This window comes from Amblyomma maculatum, chromosome 2 (genome assembly GCF_055883805.1).
Source record: "Amblyomma maculatum isolate TAMU_Amacu chromosome 2, ASM5588380v1, whole genome shotgun sequence".
NCBI lineage: Eukaryota > Metazoa > Arthropoda > Arachnida > Ixodida > Ixodidae > Amblyomma > Amblyomma maculatum.
In genome coordinates, this window is record NC_139345.1 from 29,126,544 (window position 1) to 29,151,909 (window position 25,366).

At 44.6% G+C, this 25,366-nt stretch overlaps 1 protein-coding gene and 1 long non-coding RNA gene across 3 annotated transcripts in view; one reads left to right on the forward strand and one right to left on the reverse strand.

Annotated features, from left to right (window-relative positions):
• Positions 1-14,381, reverse strand: part of ebi (transducin beta like ebi) — a 37,243-nt gene extending 22,862 nt beyond the window's left edge. Inside the window, exons 1-8 of one of the 2 annotated variants that reach the window (XM_084593632.1) lie at positions 14,109-14,381; positions 13,707-13,791; positions 13,507-13,652; positions 12,955-13,114; positions 12,101-12,236; positions 8,415-8,553; positions 7,756-7,819; positions 5,123-5,220 (exon numbers count right to left, since the gene is read on the reverse strand). In XM_084593632.1, coding sequence (XP_084449758.1) covers positions 5,123-5,220; positions 7,756-7,819; positions 8,415-8,553; positions 12,101-12,236; positions 12,955-13,114; positions 13,507-13,652; positions 13,707-13,764 — 801 coding nt within the window. In that variant the 5' untranslated portion in view covers positions 13,765-13,791; positions 14,109-14,381. Of the gene's footprint in view, positions 1-5,122; positions 5,221-7,755; positions 7,820-8,414; positions 8,554-12,100; positions 12,237-12,954; positions 13,115-13,506; positions 13,653-13,706; positions 13,795-14,108 lie in introns of both variants that reach the window. The other variant, XM_084593631.1, reaches the window with a different exon arrangement.
• Positions 14,382-14,721: 340 nt separating this feature from the next.
• On the forward strand, positions 14,722-23,809 carry LOC146198233 (uncharacterized). Its single transcript, XR_014704970.1, has 3 exons — positions 14,722-14,879; positions 15,589-15,696; positions 23,605-23,809. It is a non-coding gene; the product is annotated as an uncharacterized LOC146198233 (long non-coding RNA).
• The last annotated feature ends 1,557 nt before the right edge of the window (positions 23,810-25,366 follow it).

Here is a 25,366-nt window from a genome sequence, read left to right on the forward strand (position 1 = left end):
GGCGGGTTCCGGCGGCGGCAGAATCTGGATATGTGGCCAAGCATACCACAGCGGTAACAGACGGGTGGTTCACGAGCACGGTCCAAATAATAGTCCTCGGTAACAGGATCGAAGCGATCAACAAAGTCCAGCCGCTGGGGTTGTTGCGGAGGAGGTGGCGCCCTGTAGTGGGTACGAGATGGGGGAGCAGGGCCATATGAGTCGTTTGGGTGGTTACGGACGGGAGGAGGAACGGTAGAACGCCAAGAAGAGCGCTGGATGGGAGCTGCGTGCAGGGAGCAGCTATCACTGGGGATTGCACTGCGGTTCACATCTTGATGGCGGGAGAGCTCATCACGGACAATTTGGCGAATCATGTCGGCCAAATGCGGGGGCTCATGTGAATGCTCGTGAGAATCCACGCTTGCAACAGTGGTCACGTTAGGCAGACGGCCGAATTTCGGGGTTATGCGACGCAGCTTTAAAGTTTCGAACGTACGACAGTGCTTGATCACGGCCGTGGGAGAATCCAAGTTTTCTTTTGTAATTAAAAAGTTGTATACGTCCACCGCGATGCCCTTTAAGAGGTGGCCAACTCTGTCTTCGTCGGACATGCTCGGATCCACCGCTTTGCAGAGTTTTAGGACCTCTTCTATGTACATGTGCCGAGTAGCTTTCTAAGTACTGCTGCAGAGCACCGCTTCGCCACGTGGCACAAGTTGCTGCATCCACTTCTTTGGCTTCTCCAGACAACACCCGGAAGACAAGATTATGTCTGTCTCTAAAGCGGTGAAACCATCCTTCGGACGCGACAAAATCTTCCACATTCAAGCGCAGGGCGAAATCGGCCGCCTTCGCCATGATAATTGGGCCGCTCAGTGGAATGTCAGCGCTTCTCATTTCTTTCACCCACGTGATCACAGCGGTCTCAATTTCCGGATACTTGGCTAACCGAAGCCTTTTTCTGTTGCTGGCGAAATCTTCGGCTTCATAGGCATCCTCGATGGCCTTCCTATTTCGGACGTACGTCGACAACGTGCTTGGTGGAATCCCGTGCTTTTTCGCGATTTCCACTTTGCTGGCCTTCCGTTCATCCACCTCGAGTAAAATAGCCACTTTCTCCTTCACCGTCTTGGCACAGTATTTCCCACGCGAACACATCTCGCGGACACAAGCTCACAACAAGCGGCGTGCAAAACGAGGGCTCACGGAATGCAACACGAAGCCGTGGTCGATAACACTAAAACGTCGTTCCTCGAAGAAGTCGCGGCAGGAAAGACTGTTTAGTACTTGTTCCAGCACCCTAGCGGCGCCCCGATGGTTGTGCCATCTATCGTTCTGCCGTGCAAGCTTCCAACGATGGTTTTTAACAGCGCCGCTTGGCGGCGCGCAGTTCGAATTATGGGTGGCGGCGCCAATTTTTGAGTGAATTAACGAGCTGTTATGCGCATAGACTTCTATGCACTGCGGACCGGACCACGATGACTATTTCGAATTATCCAAAATTTCGAATTAACGAGCTTTCACTGTATGTGCTTCCACTTGTGTACTTCATAGTCAAGCTGCTCCTTGCGCCTGTCGTAGAGTCAGAGTGGTCATGAACCAGCTGCAGTTTCTGTTAACGTCATTGTGATATCTCTACTCTTGCCGCACTTTTGGTGTAACTACAGTGGTGCGACCACTGTAACCTGTCTTCTGAAGCATGTGCTCCGCCTCAGGGCAGCAGATGGCTTTCATTACCGTTGTCACACATGGCATAAACATATTAAGGGGGGACACGGGTCTTGCGGACCAAAAAATCGCGAAAAAATCACTTTTTAGAAAATGTGATTTGCGAAATCAGTAGCTCTTTATCTACCTATCTGCTAAGTTTTTCATCTCTAGGGTCGGTATTTTAGTCACAGTGCCAATTTATATAATCGATGTCGCCAAATTTGGGCCGAAAACGACCCCCGAAACACCCATTTTCCGCGAGGCGTAGCTCCCATTTTGTGCGCGGCACCGTAGCCATCTTGGTCTCATTCGAAAGAGCCGCCTTTTGTCTTCAAATTGCCGCCTCTGCTGTTTACATTCGCCCATTGGTCGCATAAAAAATAGCAAAAAAGAAAACGTGGTATTTGCAATCCCATTGGCTTTCGGGGTGCACGTGACGATAAGGCGTCCCCGCATTGGTGGAGCTGGCTGACGGCGTCTGCTCGGCGCGCCCGAGCCGCGGGGAGACAGCAGAGACGTGACGCTGGCCGCGCTTGGTTCCGAACCGCGAGGTGCGTTCATGGCAAGAATTTGTGAAAAAAAGGAAAAAAAAAATAGTTGAATAATCATCTCAAGTGATGCCCTGCCCCGGCTGTGCGCGCTCAGGCCGACGGAAATCGTGCGCCGAACAATCGTGTGTACGAGCCTGAAGTAGGCCTAGCGTGTTCCCCAGCACGGGGGACTGCTACTGCCAGCGGTCGCACCCGCCGCGACAGTGATAACGCAGGCCGCAAATGAGCAGAAAGATAAGCTCAAAACAGGAAAAGCTTGGACTCGCGCCAACTCCAGCAACGAAGCGGTAGACGGATTGTGTTCGTAACGATGACGGCAGCGCGGCGGACAGTCCGCTTGGCGATGTGGAGTTCACGATCGTCAGATCTAAACAGTTAGCCGAGATTGGCGAAGCGTAAAACATACGGCGGCGATATTGGCATTTAAAAAAGTGAATGGGGATAAGGAATCGCCGTCAAACTTATTCTCCAATGCGTAAACTGCGGGACACGTCGTCTTCGTAGAGCTCGCCGCGCGTTTGCGCCGATCGGACCTTGTTCATAGTCCTTAGGGAATTCACTTGCTTCCAGTGCAATGCAGAGCATTGGGAAGCAGCAAACAGCTCCAAATTACATTTCTTTTCCACAATAAACGTTCCTCACCGCAATCTTGATGCGAGGACGTAGCAAAACGACGTACGTAAAAAAAAAAAAAAACTAAAGTGACAACTGAATGTGCTGCAACTGCAAATCAAAATGAACGAGGCGACACTTGGACGTTGGAAAGCAAAGAGACTACATTCCTGGAGGCTTATAGCCATTTTAAATTGTAAACGTGTGCATTGCACCAGTGAATGTCTGAGAGCAGAGAGGAAGCGTGGTTCCTCTGCAGCTTTTCAGACTGCAGCAAAACGAAAGCAGAAGGGCAAACCCAATGCAGATTACTGTCCAGGAGCCTTCTAGGCCACAGTGGCCTGCATTTCTACAGTTTTTGTTTGATTAAATTAGTGTTTGACATTGCAATTCGTTTTTTCCATTTTTCTCAAAATGAAAATTTTGCCTACCCTTCTATTTTGCGGGTGGCATTGTGGCTCTCCTACTCGTTAGATAGTAATGATTTTTTTTTTTTTACTGGCTCGTGAGTGTTAAAGGAACACAATAAAGCTATTATACAAGGTCTCAACTGCATGAAAAATTTTTAAACATAAGAAGATGTAGAAAGGGGGTGGTTGCACTTGTGAAGCTGAAACTTAAAACTTCCATAACTTTGGCTTGTAGTAAGGCAGGAGCACAAAACTTGTTTTATTGTGTTCCTTAGACATTCAGGAACAGATCCATGTGCATTTTAGCAATTTACCTTCAGTAGATATTTTTACAAGCTTCCCGCAAGTCTGGAACAGCAAAGTTGCTGTAACTACTCAGCAAATTTATGTAGAAGAAAACTAACAACATATTTGAAACCAGCACAAGAATTTACATATACCCTGCAAATTTCATACTGACAGGACAAATATTGTAACAACATATTTGAAACCAGCACAAGAATTTACATATACCCTGCAAATTTCATACTGACAGGACAAATATTAAGAAAATTTTGCTCAAGACCCATGTCCCCCTTTAAAGTCGGTCTGCTACACACTGAAAATACGGTCCCAGAGCAGAAGCACTAATGCTCCTTGCACGCTAGCGGTTGTTCCAAGGAGGGGCACAGCGGCAGACAGAAAACTCCTAAGCACATGCCGCCGTAACCGCAGAAGTTTGGCCGTGCTGCAGTAAAAGAAGTTTAGTTATATGCTGACGATTGTGCCATTTACAGGAATATACGAAACGATCTTGATGTAAGTAGTATACAGAGTGATCTGAACAAATTCATTGTTGGTGCACTAAATGGGGCATGTCTTTGAACACTGCTAAATGCCAGTATGTCTCATTTTCCCGTAAACGTCTTCCCGTGAGATCAGTCTATAATTTGGACGGGCTACCACTTGAAAAGGTCCAACATTACAAGTATCTAGGGGTCTATTTTTCAGAAAATTTGACATGGAACCGACACATAGAATATTTAACCTTAAAGTCATCTAGAACGCTAAATCTCATTAGACGAAATTTTTATAAAGCCCCCACTAAAGTAAAAGAACAGCTATACGTAACTAACGTCCGTCCAATACTCGAGTATGCTTGTGCGGCATGGGACCCTCAAAGCTCTTACCTTGTGGAAAAACTTGAACGCATCCAAAACCGCGCTGCCAGGTTTGTTTCCGGCAACTATAACTTCCGTAGTAGCATCACATTAATTAAAGAAAACCTTAGACGGAAAACATTGGCTCACCGGAGACTAACCGCAAAATTAGAACTTTTTTACCAAATATACTCTGATCTTACGGGAATAAACAAGAGCTTGTACATTCTACCTCCACATTTTATCTCTGAACGCCGCGACCATAAGCTTGTAACGCGATGTCGAACTGATGTGTTCCGTAATTCCTTTTTTCCTCACACTTCTTCACTTTGGAATAGTCTTCCTAAGAGCATAGAACAATGTAAAACAGGTAAACATTTTCAGTCTTTCCTGGCGTCCAATTTATCGTAGTAGCTTTCCACCCTTTTAAACCTGTTTCTCGCACTCACATTTTCAGTGTTGTTCTTTTTATTGTTAAACAAATGTGCTTTACTGTATACTTTCAGTATTGTAATATGCTCATTTTAGGTATTTTTTTACCGTTATTGCCCCCCCTGCTATAATGCCGCTGGGCGCTGCAGGTACTTGTATAAATAAATATAAATAGTTAATTGCAGAGATAGGAAGGCCAAAAAAAAAAAAACCCATATGGATATGTTATATTTTCTGAAACAAGATTGTAGTGAACAAATGCTGGCCACTTTCAGTTTATACGAACCTTGTCAACTCCAGCACTGAGAATGTAGTTGCCCTTGCGATTCCACTTAAGAGCAAAGATTGGTCCTTTGTGCTGACCCAATGTGCTGGCCAGGTGACCTGAAAACGTGAGCAAATTGCCTCAGATTAAGAATTGGAATGTTGCCATACAGAAACTACAATCGTATAAAATGCTGCCATGATACAAGAGAAAGAAGTGGGCCGGGCTGGCTGAGCATAAATACTTTTATACATGCTATATGTTATAAAACACAGATGACAAAAAACACACACACAAAGTGAAAGTTACTAGTGGAACCCATTTATATAAAATCACCGGGACTAGTAAAAATCTTTTCTATATCAGAGTCTTTAGCACATGAGTTGTTGGTGACGACATGGCCCCGAAGGTTGTTGCTTTAGGAAAAAAAAAAAGCTAATACATGTTCCATCTCTCTCTTATCGTCTCTTTGTGCCATTTTCTTTTTTTCAGTTGTGCATTTTTTATGTTTGTTTACATCTTGTGGAATCTTCTTCAACATAGGGACAATATGGCTGCAAATACAACAGAGTTTTATTTCATGTGAAAATAAGTGTCTTGCATGAACACAGTGTCATCTTCCACTGTTTCTGTCTGTTAAGAGGAAATAGATGAGAACTGTGCACAACAGTCAAGCATTGCAAAATCGCACACACCGCGCCTCCACTTCTTGCCACCACTGCCACGTGCTTAGTGCTGCACTGCGCTGCACATGTTCGGCTGCTTTCCCCTTCCCTATTTCCCACTGCACTTACTCCCTTTTCCTTATTTACAGCCAGCTTTACGTTTTTTTCCTGTGTGCTGTACGCTTTTTCCCATGGCTCCATGGCCTATGTAAAGTTGGCCTCTCCTCAATGCCGGTGGGCCTGGTAGTAAAGCCATTAGACAGCCTTAAGGAAAGGTTTAACACGACTAAACCAAAGTAGACAAAGCAAAAGTGCGCGAGGCATCCATGGATGTCTGGAAACCTCAAGGACACCACAACCAGGTCAAGACGACATGAAAGTTTCGAGGGCATTTTGAAGAGGTAGCTCCCAGGAAGCAAGCCACACAGTCAACTGTGGTGGTGGAGGGAAAGGGTCGGCATGGGATTGGAAGGCTGTGTGGCATTGTATCAGGCAATGTTATATATTCGTGGAGATATTTACCAGTACAAGTGAAGTTTGCCACATGTGTGGAGAAAAAGTGAAGAAGTGGGAGACTTTCGTTTTTATTTTTTTTGAGAAGGAAATTTTTGTCTTGTGACCTTACGTAGCGTGCTTGCGTTGATGCCATTTCGTGAGAAGCCATCACCGCGGCCAGATGCATTTTATTATAACCTATCTTTACTAAAGATATCTATAGTAAAGAGGGAAAAATGCACAGTTATCAATGAAAGATGAAGTGGGACTTCAGTTTCAGTTCACTACATCCGAGCTTCCTACAGCGGGGTTCTACAGTAATAAGATCATTAATTCTAACTTCACAGAATCAGAAAAGTGAATTCCTGGAATTTCGAATTTGCGAATGGCCCTGAAAACACTGAAAGGAACCACTTTCATTGGGGTATGTTTATTTGGCAAAAAACCAGGCAATGGCCGTCTGCTTTTTAGGTGAGAACAGTGTGACAATAAAGCGAAACGCGTCATTGTGCTTCAGTGTCATCAATGCTTTACCGTGTGCAGACTGCGCAGCCTCAAAGCAGAGCTACTTGAAAGCAGCATCCGTCACGGTGCAACACGGCAGCCTGTGTAGTGCGTGAGGAGGCTTCACCTCACGGCAAAGCTAAATGGCAGCTGGCGAGCGCTTATTTATGGACCGATGGACGGAAGCACTGCAAACATGCAATGTCACGATAAAGCGACTGAAACGCCGTGCAGCACTGATCGATCGACTGGCTAAAACGCGGACAAAAGCTTCCACTCGGACCAGCACACTTATCCATGTGAAAGGGCCAGGACACTTAATTTGTTGCCTTGTTTTATTTATCTTGTTTTCAATTACAGGAATTTCTAACATTTAAACAGCCAACCTAGAAAAGCACTCGCCATGGAAGATTGCACCTATACGAACAATGATGAGTCACACTCGTCCAGACCAACTCGTCCACTGTCAGAAATTCACTGCAACTGTCAACTGCACTGAGTGAACTTTCATCAACGTTAGAGGGCGATAGCAGCCCATAAAGAGAGAAAAAATGCATTTCGTGACTTTAGCATGTGTCTAAGCCTGACAACAGTCATTTCGGGCATTGTGCAACGCCCTACTTTGAGGTATATCTCAAAGCATGGCCACTAGCGATGAAACCCCGTTTGTGTTACAACGCAACATGAAGTGTGTGACAGTATAACAAAACAAATAAATGCAGCATATCTCAGTTCAATGTAACAGACTGCAATGACATGTACTTAGGAAAAAATCAGCCTCAGTAGAAGATCTTTTAATTACATTTCTGTGTTAATTCTAGCCAGACTGAATGAAGGTAACCTATAACAGAATTCCATGAAAAAAAGTAACTAAAGAATATGATGATTTTAGTAACTTTTTTTAAAAATTAATTTTGTAGTAAAGTGTTACTTCGAAATGTAAAATGTATAAAATGAGCAAAATGTAAAATGTATAAAAAAGACCCTCACCATCAGTCGTCCATATTCTGGCAAACCCATCATATGAACCTGTAGCCAGCAGAGTGCCGTCAGACTGCAAGGAGACAGGGGAAGTCACAGCAAAATCGAAACTCGCTCTCAGCAACAGGTCACAGCAAATGCAAACTAAAAAAGCTGATTGCAATCACCTCCCATGCCGACCCCCTAAACCTAAAGCCAGAAAAAGCAACACAGGCCAGTTAGCTCAGTGAGGGCTTTACTTTTGCTTTCCTCCACTAGGGACACCCACTTCTCCAGAGGATGCTTTGTCCCTGCTAGTACTATCACAGAAGAGGCCGTCACCTCACTGGCCACTCTATGAGCCGAAGTGCAGAGTGATCCGACTGCCCTTCCTGGTGCATACTGCTTTAAGTGCTCCTCCAGTAAAAGATTACTGCCTGTCCCCTCTATGGGTCACAGCCTTCACCACGGTAGCCCATAGCACGCATTTGGCACAAACAAATACCATGAGATAGAACCAGCTTTCACAATATTAATGGCCATCTGCCCATCATGCCCACAAATTATCCAAAAAATGAAGGAAATTCATTCATGCCTGTGAACTATGCTTTAAGGCATTAGGGCAAACAGACATCCTGGTTTCTCAGCATGCTGCCTATATTTTAAGAGATGATGGAATGCGGGCTCACGTTCCAGTCCAGTGAGGTGACGTCCTTGTTGCTGGGCACCTCAGTGCCACCCTTCTGTATGCAGTGCCGCAACACAAGTTGGTTGGGGCTGGGACTGTTGTCGTTCATATTCCAGATGCGGGCTGTCGAGTCACCGGACCTGCACATCAGAAAACGACTTGGGTAATGTCTTTCAGAAGGTAATATAATGCAGGAGTAAAACAGTCAAACCCCTGACACATGTTCCAAAGTTAAAAAAAAAAAAAAGAAAAAACGCAGTTCCAGCTTAGCACTATAAAATTAGCCCCACGTGTCTGTACATGCAGTTACTTTCACTATTTCATTTCTTCACGCAAATTCTACTAGCTCAAAAATTGATGAAATCTGCCCAAGCTTTTCTTTCGAAACAAGAAAAAAAAAAAGGAAAACATTGCTTCCGACTACAGAAGGATCTCAATGAATAGAAATCTGTTAAATAGGATTGTCACTAAAACAGAACAAAAGCATTGAGTTAGTTTTGTACCTAAGCAATGTAAAAGAAATCTTGCTATTCGGAACCCAAATTTTACACCGAGCATTTAAGCAGAATCGAAAACCGACCTCGGAAGCACTAATACTTGGGTCAAGTTAACTGCAGCACAATAATGGTACACCACCAGTGACTGGAAAATCTGGGCAAACTCAGTACTTCAAAAATGTTGCAACCTTGCCAGCTTCCTATCAGGTCAACGGTGAGGCATGGATGACACAAGCCATTTACAAAGAGTAAAAGCAGGACGTTTTGTTCCTGGTTGATAACAGCCCCAGACATGGAAATGAGCCGGGTGACCATAGAGCAGGGTCCAAGCATTCATGCTGTGCTTCTGTAAAAGCCTTCTTAATATGCTGCTGTATACCGTTTAGCTCCTTGACAGCAGGTTAGTGTAGTAATAATCGCTAACAGCTTTGGCATGCAAGGGTTGCCTCAACTGCAGAAGAGTTCGATGTCAACCATGATGCAGCCTAGGAATATCTGCTACTTGAGAATTGTTCTATGGGTACCCCATCTGACGAGTACGCTCAGATCAACAGTGACGTGGCAACATGCGCAGAAAATACCGTCCAAAGAATTGTAGCTGACATCTGCCCCAAAAAGAGTGAAGCAGTGGAGGAAGACAAGCCCTAAAATGAGACAACAAACTCTGACTGCGTAGTGCTACCAGCGCAGACACTCTGCAGTTCAAGAGCTGCTTAAGAACTTCTGCCAACAAGAGCAAGGTCCCGAAATGTTTTTGTGCAACCTGTTGAGCACGGGTGGAAAACCATGAAAAATTAGCCAGGTCTTAATTCCACTCAAACTAAGACATGCGAGATCATTGTTTGGCATGGTTTTGCTTTGAAGCTAAGCACTGAGAGAGTGATGAAAAGACTGACAAAAAGACAAACTTTTTTTTACAGCACAATATACAACTAGACGTACATATGTCCTCAATTCAAATCCCTGTCAGAAATCAGCCTTCTAACTGACTAGCAAATGGATGCTGAATGGGAAGCGATATGGTGCAACACCATCCTGAACGCTGCACGAAGGACAGCTGCACCACAGTTTTCATACAAAAGGGGGGAAATCTGGCCCCGTGTGGCTGTCGGTTAGCGATGTGAAATGAGCAAATAGTGCACCAGAGGTGAAAGGGGGAGGGTAGTATCTGTTGTGCATGCCATTGTCCCACCTGCCGTAGCTTGACAACGACTTGTGTCACAGTTACCACGGCAACCAACAAGGCACAACCAAGAGTTCTGCTCGGCTCTGACAATTTAATGAATGCTTTCACACTAAAAGGAACTGCGACAGTGCAAGCAAATTATTGTATAAATCGTTTTTCAATGACAAATAAATTTCCATTCCCAACATATTTTGCAGGCACAATGAATAGTTAGACTACTTTATGCACAGTACACAAGCCTGCTTATTAGATTTCTGCAAGGAGGTGACAAACTAGTAGACCACAATGACGGCACCAGGTGGCGGCCAACTGTATGCATGCCTGCTCCATCGGGACCAATCGAAACACATGTACTGACACTATGCAGAAGTGGATCACACTATGCCAATTCTCTGTTTTCTCAGTATACAGAACTCCTGAATCCTGGTAAATGAAAACATTTTTTGAGTCCCTTGCGGGTCCCCGTGCAACTAGAGTCCCCTGTGCATACAACCTTTAAGAAAATATTAATGAGAGAAAACTGCCAGCAAATGTCCCATGTGCTACCGCAGTTCAAGGCACTTGTAAACAAAACTTGTCCAAAGTGGTGGGAAAACAGCTGTTTGAAAGAAGCACAATCCAAGCTAGCATATCTCCATGCCCAAAAGCCCCAAACAACTCCCTGTGTCTACTCAGGCACAATGCAAGTGGCCGAGACATGCATGAGGGTTTGAAAGGTCTCCAGAGGACCACAGCTAAGAGCCAAGAAAAAGCCCGCACTTCATCCTGCAAAACACCATAATGCACTGTAGATGCCATGCTTAACATCGCTATGTAGGAGCTGAAACTGTGGTGTCCTCTGTTTACAAGCATTGCAGCAGCCAACAGCTGTTGAACACTCAAGGTCCCTCTACCCCCCCCCCCCCCCCCCCCTCTCTCTCTCTACGTTTACTACAGGCTTCGTGACCCAGTGCTCAACAGCAACTTTTTAATCAACTGTTCCATTCACTGACCTGCGGATTTGTAGTTTCTAAGGGAAAGCACACGTTCTCAGGTCAGGTGCTTTGAGGCTGACAATGCTACAACAGACTCTGAGGACAGCAGGGCTATTTTGTTTGATCTTGCATGCATTACCAGCAGCTAGTGCCACATCACATGCTGGTGTCATTTACGGTAGCCCTTCTGGTGTTGTCTCTTGTTTAGCCTATTGTAGGTGGGCATGTTCAGTGCCTCTCAAGAAAGCAGCAGGAGCTTAAAGGCAGATGCCAATGCTCATCCGCTGTTGGTGTCCCTGAAAACGAGCACCTGACCTAGAGAACTTGCCACTGAAAAGCCCACTTGACAGTCTAGTGCTTCCGAGTGTAATATGGAAGCGAGGCATTTGTGCATACAATATTGCAAGCTGTGCATACAAGAAAGCTTCAGTAAAGAATGGCCGGCTATACAAATTCCCCAACACTCCTACATTTCACAACAATGCAACCACCTCTGCTCCAATATAAGGTAGCTCTTTAAGCAAAAAAAAAAAAAAAAAAAAAAAAAAAAAAAAAAAAAAAAAGTGCACAATCCTGACATCTTAATCACTCTCATTTGAAATATAATTAGGCAAGTGCTACTTACTGTAGTGTCTCACAAAGTATGGTGTTCTAATTTTGGAGCCCGCTGTCATTGTGCACAGGTGCAGTGAAAACATGCCTGCTCACCCCAGGACAAAACGTTCTGGCCAGTAGAGTTGGGCAAATTCAGAGATCCACTCTTTTTTACGTAAAAAGCTCTGAAAGACCCAGCTCCTGATCAGTCAGCACCAACCAACCACAGTTACCATGACATGGCACTGACAAAGAAAAAGCTACGACAGCAACATCCGGCTTCTGCAACCCAACTGAGCTAAATGAAAGATGCTCTTGATAACTGTGCACACAATGCGAAAGCATCAGAATTGGATGCCTGCTTCAGTATCTCAACTAAGCCGAACTGACACAAGTCCAATTCACTAAAATATGGCCCAACTCCACAAATACATACCCAGATGCCAAGAGATCAGATGTCGGATTCCAAGCACAGATAAACACTTCCGACTCGTGACCCCGTAGTATCGTTGCCCGGCTGCTCGGAATCTCCACATTCCCATCCACTTCCATCGTCTCATTGTGATTTGTTCCTGAAAAAAGAGAGAATGAACCCCCCTCTTGATAAAAAATTTCCTTAGTTCACAGTGAAACTCAACATCACTTCCTCATTCAGCAAACATTTCTCTCAGCCAACACTCTACAGGGTCTCCTGTTACCCAAAGAGAATCCATCACACCAGCAGAACTGTTCTCTTGGAGAAGGCCACTACACCTGATGCACTGAAGCTCCTCAGTTCAACAAGACCCTGCCGTAGTGATGCGGTGTTTAGTGCGCTCGACCGCTGTACCAAAGAATGTGAAATCGAATCACGGCTGCAGCACCTGCTTTTCGATGGAGCAGGGGTGAAAAGCAAGGTGCTCGTGTGCTGTGCGTTGTTGGTGCACACCAAAGAACCGCAGGTGGTCAAATTTTCGGAGCCCTCCTATACAACATCTCTCATGGCCTGAATCGATTTGGGAAGTTAAGCAAAACCAAGTAAAACCAAAACAAAAAAAAAAAAAAAACACAGTTCAAGAAGCATCCCTGTTGGCGTGCACTGCCGCATAGGAGGACTGTAACCAGCCAAAGCAGAGGCATTGATGTAGCGAAAGTTTTTGACCACCAATATAAACGCCTTTTTTTTTTAATTAATTTTTCTTCCTTGCACAAGTGCCTGCCTCAAAGCTCCCAATCCTTTCAGCACTACCAAACACATTTGGCATCGGCAACCCGAAGTGTTCCCGCCAGATTAAGCAAACACAAACTCACCACCAAAGTTGTGTGTTGTATCTTCGCCATTCGTGTTGCTAGGCTCTGCTTTGACCACTGCATTCTTGTTATTGTGGGCCTGCTGCTGCCGCGATGCAACCACATCAGGCATGACAGCATCTATCAGTGACAGGGACTCTATCATCCGTTCCGAGCCATCCTGCAAAAAGAAGAGCAACTCCCAGAGTCATTTCAGGCTTGGCAGAATATTCATGCACCTACTCCACTAGTGACAGCAATCAGCATGCTTCAACACTGATAAAGTCATTCCAAGGTACCTAGAATTATTTAAATTGATTTCAGTTCAGTGTATACGTCGATCTCAGTTCAACTGATTTCCCGTCAATATGATGGTCGTTGGCACATTTAATCACGCCATTAAATTGCCACTGAAAACGCCTTTTAGAAGTGCTACGCAAAATATTGCATAATAAGCTGGTAGCTGACTACGGCGCTCCATCCAAGTGCATTCTTGTGAAACTACACCCATTTCTCGACATTCACAACTGACGTTAGCAGAGTGACAAATATTGATCAAATAACTTCTCTAACCTCTCCAATGCTTATTTCGGCCTCCGTGTACTGAAGTCCCTTCTGTATGATTGACAGCAGCGCTGCCGGCGGCACCAGAGCCCCGTTGATGTTCGACTGGCTGATGTGGCTCTCGATGCCAAACGTGTAAGCAGAGTGAAAGAAACCTGCGAGAAGCAACTCTTAGGCACGCCACAGGGGACCCCCGAGGACACACTCACCAGACTCTTGTAAATACCGGTAGACGAGAAAATTGACTTCATCGCTGCTAAAACTCATCTTGCGTCTCGAACACTCATTGGGCGCCTGCTGCAATAAAACAAAACGAGCGTTAAGAAGCAAGCATCATTGGAAAGGCGTGCTAAATGTCCCGTCACCGTGAGCCAGCTCTCGCGGGGCACCATCATCGCACCACAAAACAAGCAGGACAGCCAGCCACGCCGGGCAACTAGGCCAAAACAATCAGGCGCCGTGGCTGCACGCGCCGATGGCGCCGCACGAGCTGCACGGACACGCAAAGCACGAAGCGTCGCGGCGTCTCTCTCTTCCGCGCGGGCATTGCCAACGGCGAGCTCATACAAACGCCCAGGAAGAAAATCCCTACACCTGCTAGGCCTACTCACCCGTCAAACTTCTGCTAGTCAAGCCGGGCAGGCAAAGGATGATCGATGCCGCAACGGGAACCGCGCCAGCGGATAGGTTGCGGTTGCTGTTGTCGTTTCGTATCAAAGTGTCCCTGCCAGCTAAGTGTATATCTCGTTAAAGGTTCCTCGCTTTAACACACAAGCCAAACTATCATCCATTGCCGGCCGCAAAACGAAATAGCGGCGGCGGCGGCGAAGCGCCAAATGGCGACCCCTGTCGCAAGCTGCGTGCAACTAGTGCAACGTTTATATGTTTATGTTTTTTGTCCTTACTAAAAGAAAGCTCGAATCTGTACAAATTTATTTCTCTCGTTTGGCCATTGGCCATCGCCGTTCGGTTGTTGCACGGGTTGGCCACCACACAGCGCTGAAGCTCGCTTGATGATTCGAGTAAAATGTGACAAAATAAAAAACATACAACTGAAATGATATGAGTGAATTATTATGTAAATACCTTTAAAGATGCTTAAAGGCATAGAGATAAAGGTATGCAATTTTATGTGCTGGCGCTGAAGCCATCGGAAGGGCGCCGTCTGCTGCGACCCGGTTGCAGCAGCGAAATGCTTCCTGCAACCGGGTTGCAGGAGCAAAATGCTTGCTGCAACCCATGACGTCTTATCCGGTTTAAGAAAAACGTCACGTCCGGCTATTGTTTTGTGGGTAGGTGGTTGTTTTTAGTAGCAGAATGGCTGGTCGTCGGAGCCGTGGGAGCTGCGTCGCCGTGCCAGCCGTGCGCTCTCGTGTTGTACGGTACGTAAGCAATTTTTTCTATTTTTTAGATATTTCAGTATGCATGTATTGAGTCATTGCCCGCTGTCTGGAACTCTACATTTAGTTTTCAACTTCCCTGCGCCCAAATGTTCTGTTGACGACCATTGAGCCTGCTTGGCCGGCAGTGGGCCCGAACGGCCCAAAGGTGTATTATAGAAAGTTTCAATCGAAAGCTCAACGTAGTTCTACACCAATGAACATGCGGTTAAATACCGTTTATTAGGCCAACCGCACGAAAGTCTGTAAAACACGCCTGACTACCAGTCTTTGCGTGCGCCTAAAAAGGGCGGGAAACTTGGGTGAGCTTTCCTCAGCGGTCTGGATGAATATTTATTGATTGTAACGTCTTTGAGCTGATGGAGGGACTTGAGGAGATACTAGGACATGACAAAACAACGCGTAGAAGCAGGAAAGGCGAGGATCACACAGGCCTGTGTGGGAAGCTTTTGTTTCGGTGCACTACGACGTACTAACCATTTGTGCGACGTGACCCTTTGTGTGACCCGCATTGTAATGACGCGGTGTAGAATAATGATTTCATACCTCATTTTATGACTGCGCACTGTCAAGTGTATGCAGGGCCACTTTCTAATTACGGTGAGGTAAGCGATTTCGCCTTGTACTTGTCTTAATTTCTTTTGTGTGTGTAAACATCGCTTATAAGCTGACGTCTAATATTTGTACGCAGGGACCTTCCTGATATGTGTTTTGGAGTCTAGCATGGGCTTGCTGGTTGCTGAGGCTGAACAAATGGGACTATGAAAGGCGGAGGCAGCATATGCTCCAACGCCACAAGGTGAGCCCTGTACTTAATTTCAAAACAATTGCTGTGCCACCGGGACTGGTCATTTGTTTTAATTTTTACATGGGGAACATGGCACAGGTCACCAGTTTGCATAGAGTGCATAAAGGATTCGAATAAGCAAGCATCCCTGCAGCTTCCTGCAGTTGCGGTGTCCAGCTTGTAGTTCGCAGCCTTTCTTTCTCAGCTGCAATTAATGCATTGCAAACAGTGTGCAATGTAACAGTTGATTCAGACTAAGAAAACCAGACTAGCTCCAAAAACAAACAAATGTTTGCTTGAGATGGAAGATCAAACCACGCTATATTGTCTTCTCAATTCGCTGTGAGAAACTAGCAAAGCTGCCTTCTTTAACGAATGGTATTCCTGCACAGATTGGTTGTGTCGCTTTTTTGTGCGTGTGACAAAGTTGCTGCAAGAACTTTATTTATTTATTTATTTGGTTACTATCAGGGCCGTTGAGCAGCTAAAAACAGTGACAGCTTCTCCGGGCACCGATATGCCTACCAGCCGAGTGTGGCAGGGTTGCTTCACATTAATCAAAGCAGCCTAGCAAATGAGGCTCACTGTAGCAGCAAGAATTGTGAGCACGCCCTCGCACTCACTTGCTTTGTCATCTCCTGCATCTTCTGGCGCAGCAGCGCCGTGCAGTCTTTTTCCACTCATCAGAGATGATCCTTTTATGCCAGGGGTCTTGGAGCACGGCCAGCGAAGCTGCGTGATGCAGTCTGCCCAGCTCAATTTTCAGCTAACGTTTTGAAAGCATTACCACCAGCCCTAATTTCAAACTAAAATAAGCTCAGACTTAGTACCCAGTTAGTACGCATTCATTTTTAATAAGGCGTTGACCACTTAATCTGCATGAACTTTCATTTGACATCACTATGCCTTCAAAAGCAAGGAGCCAGACATCCTGCCTTTTCTCTGCATGAACTTTCATTTGACATCACTATGCCTTCAAAAGCAAGGAGCCAGACATCCTGCCTTTTCTTTTATTTCCAAGTGTGCTTTTTTTTTTCTTGCTGAGGATTATAAGTGTGGTATTTATTAACAGGTATGTCATTTCAGTACCTCTCTCCGAGTGATCCTGAAACTGCTTTTGTCGGGCATTCAAGCAGAAAGGAGCACACGTTGCTTTTCTTTTGCAATAATGGAAGGGCTTGGTCTGGAAAAAAGAAGTTTTGCTTCTTTTTGTTCATTTTATCGTTATTTATTGTACTTTGTTTTCTGTTGTTTTGTTATTTTCTGGCTCCTGGATCATGAGAGAAAAGGCTTTGTCAATGCGGCCCACGTAGCAATATGAGTTTGAGACCGCTGCTCTATGCCCATAATGGCGTGGCTATCAATGGATTTCATAATGAGTTTGTCTGAGGTAATTGTCAAGCAAAAAACTACCATATGCCACTGGTCGGCCCGGACACACAACCTCCGCATCATGGTGTTAGAATAGAAATGCGTGAGCGGGCTGCTCCACACCAAGCAGTAAGTGGCGATACCGATGCGCTGATTTCTGTAGGCTGCCGAGAGACTGCGTTGACTGTTGGTGGCCGCGGGTTCGCTGGTTGCCGCAAGGAATGGCAGTCAGTTCTCAACTTTCGCTGACGCCCCCGCTCTACGCCTTTCTTCGATCATGGTATATTCTAAGTTGTAATGTAATGTGGAAAAAACGTGCATTGTTCTCCACTGTGATACAGACTACGTATTCTGCAATGAAAAATGTCAGCTTTTTTCGGTGCGAAAAGATGTCGAACAGCTTCAGCTATGGCGGCCGGCATACCAAGATAGGACCGAGCTATACAGTCACTGTTTGTGAGGGGCATTTGAAGCCCAGGTTTGTGTCCAAAACATGGATGACAGAGTTAAATGGGCATGTGCTACAAAGCGTTGCTCGTTGCTAGCAAAGGAAGCGGTCCCCACGATATTCTCTGCCGGCCTTGCCTACCTTTCAGACTTCGAAAAGTAGAAAGCCACCCACTGAAAGGCAGCCCCAGGAACCGAAAAAATAAAAGATCGTCAAACCTTGTGTAGAAGTGTCAGGTGAAGGTAGCACGTGCTTTACACGACACTGCGTGGGCATGGGCCGGTCCAAAAGCCGGCTGCGGCTCAGCCCACAGGTCGTCTGGGCCGACTCGTGAACATTTTTGCTGGACCCGGGGTGGACTTAAACGTGTGGGCCCGAGCCGGATTCGGGCTTGTACACAGAAAGCCGATGTCCGATTTATAGTCACTTTGTCAGAGTAAAAATCCGCGGCGTCGCAGCAACGAAACGGATGAAATAACTGGTACGCTTCGAGAAAAAGGTTTAGTCTTCATAGCTTATTTATTAACTTATTACGGCACCGCGGTGGCTTAGTCATTAAAGCTCTCGAGTACTGGGCTGGGATACCCTAGTCTGATCCTAATTGGGAGACAGCATTTCGGTCGGAGCTGAAAGCATGGCAGGCATATGCTATAGATGACAGTTTCATTGAAGGACCCCATGTTGCCGAAGTGATCCGAACGCCTGTGCTACAGCATCCTCATACCTTGAGCCGGTTGGGGACCATTACTCCAGACATAGCTTTTTTTTGATGTCATGTACACTTTTTTTTTTTTTTTTTTTCGTTGTGAGAAAATTCAAAACCAAACGTGGGTATGGTTTTCATTTTTAGCTGTTGATTGGAACGTCTCATAACAGAAATAGCCGCAAAGGCTTGATAGAGTTTAGAAATCTCCTTGACGTTGAAATAAGATAAATCTTGAATGAGCAATGTTTAAATGAGTCAATTAATGTCGTAAGCAATTAGACGTGCGCGGGCCCATTGAACGATTCAAACGAATATATGAAATTACTCCCCTCTGTGACTGAAGAGCAGCAGTCAGACACCGCTCTTGCATGTTTTAAAGCTTAAAATGCCATGTGCAGGTTACTCTAGTGTGGTGCAGCGTGGCATTCGCCTAATAAATTAGAGTAACGCTGGATGAGGCTGTTTAAGCTATCAGCGAGCACAGACAGTCTGGTCTGCGATAAGGTGCTTCCGCATATGGTCAGTTTTGTATACCACTGGAGACTAGGAACTGGAAACCTCATACAAACCACTGGGAAGGGCCAACGTGTGAACGCTTTATGAGGTTTGGCCTTTTCCAAGGTTGCTGTTCAACACTCGGGACGCCTCAGCCACAGATACAGTCTTGCTGCCGCAACGGCGCCATCTTTCTCGAAAGGGGGAATTGGAGGCGCGGGGGGGGGGACCTTCTACATGCAGAATCAGCGAAGAGCATTGCAGCCAGAACACATGCCGGCCCTGGCGACGGTGCGATAAATATAGCTATGATATAACAGCGCCTCTCGCACACCACAGGGCGGGCACGCCGCCTGAGCTTCTTGTCTTTCTTCTACCACTGTCGCCTCCAGTTCAGATACATTAAATTGGGAAGAGTATTGGTTTTCTCTTTCTTTGACGGAGGTGATACTTATACTTAACTAACGGCCGTTTTGGCATGGCGTGAAGACTACATACACATGCAATTGGCTACCTTGCGTTTCCTCGAGATTTTAATGTTATATTTTGCTGCACGCGGTGTCTAAATATTAAAGCCTCCTCACAAGAAATCCGATTACTTTCTCTCTCTCTCTCTCTCTCTCTCTTTTTTTTCTTTTTTCGGGGCCCCCTCGAAAGTTTAGGCTTGGTGGGGAAGCAGGAAGCCGCTGTGGCAGTGTAAAGGGCAGCACACGAGGAGCTCACTGACTGCCGGCGTCTCACAGTCTGGCACACACCTGCGTCGATCGGCGTCTGTCTGCGTCCCATTGTCGGGGGCACTCCCATGTCAAACGCGCCACTGCGCGCTGTCGGCAAGACGAATTGGAGAAGCGTAGTGTAGATGGCTAGCGAGGACTTGGTCTGGGCCACACCGTCTGCGTCGCAAGGGCCGTTGCGCGCTGTCGGCCAGACGAAGGGGATGACCGCGTGGCCGGCTTGAGGGTACTGACCCAGGCGGGAAGACGCCGAGATTCACTTGAACCTTTTTGTTTCCCGATTGCCCGACTTGGGCTGCTGTCGCCGTCTGGCCAAACACCCCGCGTTCCTTTCCGGTGGGGAATTCTTGTCACAATAGTTGAAAGCGGCAGCTCTCGCGTTTGTCTCGTCGCCATCCTTAACAGGGGACATGGCTCTTAAAGCTATTTTTCCTACGTTTTTCAACAAATTTGATAAAACCTGGTATTCTGATTTAGTTTCTTGCACTGATTTCAAATATATAATTATGTTTCCAATTGGCCAATTAGTTCAGAAGATAAAATGAAATTGTTCATAATTTGCGGGAACAATGAAAAAATAACCGCACTACAAAAAATTCACGTGAACACTTTGCTAGGTACTAGAAAGCATAACAAATACAATGTTACGTGCACTTTTGTATAACAAATATTAGCGATGTTATAGCAGTTTAAAATTCACTGCGCCAAATGTGAGTGCCTTCCTGTCTGATTTAGAGCAAAATGGAAAACTTTGAACTGCTATAACATCGCTAATATTTGTTTAAAAAAAAGAAATGCTCCTAACATTGTATTCATTATGCTTTCTAGTACCTAGCAAAGTGTCCATGTGAATTTTTTTGTAGTGCTGTTATTTTTTCATTGTTTCTGCAAATTATGAACAATTAATTTCATTATCTCTTGAACTAATTGGCCAGTTGGAAAAATGGTGGCATGTTTGAAATCAGTGCAAGAAACTGAATCAGAATGCCAGGTTTTATCAAATTTGGTCAAAAATTGGAAAATAATTTTAAGAGCTATGTCCCCCTTTAAGCAGAAGCGAAATGCAATACAGCTGACATATTTCGTGGTGTGTTTGGAGACTGTAAACGGCCTAAACTAATGCATTCGTTTTCAGCTAATTTCTAAGTCTAGAGTTATCATGGGAAGATGAAAGAGTCACACTGGCCGTACTGCCCGAATCCGTGGGTCTCACTGCCTGTCGGAGGTTGGGCACACTACGAGCAGTGGCGTGCCGCGCCGGCGCGGCTCGTTCATACACAACCCTTCAGACACCACGCTCCACATCATGTTCTACTTGGCACTTGCTGTATTTCATTTTAAACCAGCCAAAAGACGAGACAGAGAATAGAAGCGAACGAGATGAGGCTGGCTTCTGTGTCTCGTCTTTTGGCTGGTTTAAAATGAATGATTACCAACTCGCCCAGTCGTTAACCTTGTTGCTGTATTTACAGGGCATTCCCACGTCTGCTGCTGTGGTTTAGTTTAGCACTGATGAACGCTGTCTATGTTGGGGTACATGCAACATAAATAGCATGAAAGTAAAAGATTGCACAGCCATTATTGTAGCTAGTTTGTAAAGCATGGGATGCATAATGTGGAGGTCTCGGACCTCAACAGTGGCATGTTTCTTGTTTTTGTTTTGTTTTCCTAGTTTGCAATGAGTTATTTCTCATTTGAGAGTAGATACACTGCTAATTGCCATTCATCACCAATGCTGATTTTGTTTTTATTAGTTATTTATATGCTTTCCTCAATTTTTTCCTTTTCTGCTAAATAGAAGAACATGAGCCTCTCATAGCCTGTGTTGCTTTGGGACATTAAATCCCATAAGCCAGACCAGCATGAGCCTCATTTCTGGCAGTCATAGATCTGTTTCATTGAACCTCTTTGTTAATAATAAGCTTGTCAAACATACGTCAGACAAAAACATACAGTATTATGGGTGTGACACCATGAAGGTGTCAATCATTAGAAATGTCACAAGTGTTGGGCAGGCATGGAGGGCCCATCATTAACATGTTAAAATTAAGGAATCTCCGGTGCCACTCAAGCGAAAACATGAGAAGCCACTGACAAAAAGCCGTGGAGTAGGGCATCTGGAGGAGGAAAGGGCTATCCTTGAGTGCAGTCTATCCTCACTGAAGTTATTACTGATCAGTGCCTTGGAAATTTTATCAGAACAGGCATGGATAAAAAAAATTATATCCACATGATAAAGAGTGGAAATGTGCTGCTTATTGATGTGAACTCCAAACTAGTCTAGTGGTGCTTGAGCACATCATAGTGGTATAGTCCACATTTCTCAAGCTAAAAGAGTCATGTTTTTAGTCAAACTTATCGTTCGGGCATCAAGTATAGAAACAAGCATTGCATTTTCTACTAGTTTGTTCCAAATTGTTGCTAAGGTCATTTGTGTTATTTTAAACATCTATACATGTTTTGGCTGTTAGTCTTGCATTTTCAGCAATGCATTGATCTTTGAATAAAAATCAAATAGGTTATTTTGGTATGTCAGGTATAAAAAATTCAGCTAATAAAATCTTTTGACTTTAGAAACATGCTTCAAAACAATTTGAATGTTTCAAAACTCCCGTTTTATAGCTTCAAAGTGCTCGAGCCTGCTTCCACCTCTCCAAGTTGGTTTGTGGTTCAGGTCATTATTGACAATTCTGCATGACTGAATTGATGTCTTCAATTTGGAGTTTTGGGGAGGGTTGCATCCATTGGGAAGAGTGAAAAATGCTGGCCGAAGATAAGGAACGCTGCATTATGAAAATTCCGATTGCTATTGGGCAACCATCTCATGGATGATGGCACTTGAAAGCGTTTTGACTGGAGGTACTCTCACTGCTTGGGCTAGGCCAGTGCAGCACTTCATCTTACAGGAGCATATGCACCTAATTTTGGTCGCATTTTGCTTGTTAACGACATGCAAAACATTACTCTGTACAGATCATCGCCTGGTTTTTATCTTCAACCGCTAAATAATTTATAATTAAATTTTTGTCATCTGTTCCAGGGTGTCTATACTCCATTAACACACTGAATGTTAGTAGTGCTGCTACTGCACTTAAAATCAAGTGTTGGTCTCTGTTTGCAATATTTTTTAGCTGCTTTGAGAAGTATGATGCTCATGGACAGCCTCCTTAACAACATGAACTGGTGTATTTGTGATGAGGACCATATATCAGACAGCCAGAGGTTTTATGATGCTAGCATTGTAGCAACTGTCATGGTCCTGTAGTTCGGTGAGGGATTTGCCCATCTTGTGGTTGTTGCCCGTTTGCTGTGGCCACCCTCAAAGTAAATAGCTATGGTCCTGTCACATAGTTTGAGAACTTCTTGTTACTTGTATGGAAATTACTGTTTGGCACAAAATGACTTATGGCTGCCATCATGTGCATTATAGAGGGCGAGCGACTACATTTCGGTGGAACAGTTCCTCATTCTTTTTCACAGCCCATAGGAAGGATTTCGCAAGTTTAGAAAAATGAAATGTTCACAGCTGAGTCAGTCGCAATTCTGGAATCATGCTGTGTAGTTGACAAACGCTACAATCCGAGAGCAACGCATGTTGTCTAATGAACAGTGCAAGCGAAACTTCTTGGATGCAGCAGCAAATGAAAATGTGCACACATGGTTTTCAAGATGTCTCAACATTTATTTATATGCTTCACAACCTACCAAAGCCCGCATGCTTGCGTTATACCAAAGCACAATCAGCTGTCTGTTCTGATGTCTGCGGCCAGTGTTGATAAAGTTCTTTACCACCCATGGTGTCCATTTCTGCTGTGCATATGCACTGCAGTGATACATTGTCACACGCATGCAGAGAGCACTAGTACTGGCCTTACTTAGGGTAACCTTTTCGCTGTTTTGGCTTTTCTCATTCTTGAGCTATGCTACAGGGTGCACACTTTTCTTCTTGTCTGGTTCCTTTGACGAGTCATGAATTCAGCATTTGTACTTCTTTCCTTTTTGAGGGTGTAGTGACCATATGCAAATCCACTATTAGAATATATGAGCTGCTGCATTAGCTGCAGTCCTGCTATCTTTTTATTTAAATTTGGTACATCTCTGAGTTTCTCTGGGTGTTTTGTTGTTGTTCTGAGCTTGCATTCTTTTGTTTTTTCTCCCCGTGACAGCCGATCCTGCACGTGACTGATACTAGTCGAGAGATCACAACAGCTGCCCACCTTTCAAAGCATGGCATTCCCTGGCCCAAGTTGACTGCTCCCTGTGCTACTGGCTCAACAGTGTACTCACAAGTCTGCACTTCACTTACGAGCGTAATGGCAACACACACACGTTGGCCATAGCTTCTGTGTCAAAATAAAGTATTCCTACTTATGTGCCTTTTCATTCATTATTAACGCACATGATTGGAGTAATAAACACTCCAGTGCCAAAACACCATGTTGACACACTCATTTATGTTTAGACTGCCTACCTTCTGCATTACTTCTCTTTTTGTAACCTACCTAGTAAGGTAAGTATTTACTGTATGTGTCATAGAACCACATGTATTTGTTATTCCTTTTGAGACTGGAAATAATCCGCAAAACCAGTGAAGTAAGAAAAGTTCACAGATATATTTCGTAGACAATTTTTAGAGGTAAGCCCAATGAAGATGTTTCGAACTGCAGACAGGGACTGATGATAAAATGGCAAAGTGGGTGGTGTTTGTTGAATTGCATAAGATTTGTTTAATTCAGTATTTTGCAGATGAGCAGCAACTTTCTCAATTGCAATGCTTACTTACACCCATACTGTCACCTCATGTAATGCTCAAACATTTGGCAGTGCTAATCACTTTACTAAAATATTGAAATCTTGGCCCTTCAAAGTGAATTGTGTTCAATAGCGAGGTGACATGCTTGTAGCAATGAGATTCTAACCTTGGATGCCCGCTTAATACACTATTGCTGTGCCTCTATGCTACTGGGATGGTGAGGCAGCATACTAAAAGGGCATAAAAAGCGTGTGCAGTAATTCTTTACATGTAACAATAGTTGAAGCCCTCGCCTAATTTAATGTGACTGCATTAAAAGGCCATATTTACCAAAAACGGCAATTTGAGCGACAAGGATGAGTGGCAGATAGTATGACCGGATGGATTGGTCTGTGTGATGTGAGGACCATGGTATGGTCCAGCTGCCTACCCAAGCAGCTCCTTTGACATGAGAAAAACTCATTGCCTTTCAGAATCCCGTCAGATGTGTGAGTTGGGAGTTCATTTACATAATGTGGTAATTAGTAATTTTACAAATTGGTATGTGTGATAAAAGTGCAAACTAAGATTGGTGAGTCAACAAGTAGCCAACTAAATGTACAGGAATGAGGATACAGGAGTCGTAAATGCTGTGGCATGTTTTCCTTAACAGCGGTGCTGAAGTGCCCCCGAAATATTTGTTGCATTTGCTCAATTTATGTGTATTTCAGTTTCTGGTATAACCTTTCCCACACCTTTAACCTTTAGGCACAGTAATTATAAGTAAAATCGGCAGTTAAAAAAATAGCATTGTCAAGATGACAGCGTTCCAAAAATTGAGAAATAGTAATTAAGGTACGTATAGCAACAAAAGTTGCTACACTGTACCATCAGCATACACGTGTGATCCCAGCCATTTTTGGAACCATAAATGCAGTATTAACATCAGTAGTTTATCAATTCAGTTTCGGACTATCCTCATGTTTGACAAGATTTTAATGATGAAACTTTCAGCTTAATGCCTCCAGTAGCCTGAGTATTCTGAAGCATAGCATTGTTGCCTTACTTAATTACTTGGCACACTTTCCAATTTTGCAGTGAGAAATTTTCTTAGCTTAAAACTGAAAAATTTGGCAGTACCCTGTCAGGGACGAAGCAAGCTTTTGGAAAAGGAAAATAGAGTAAATGTCTCCGAG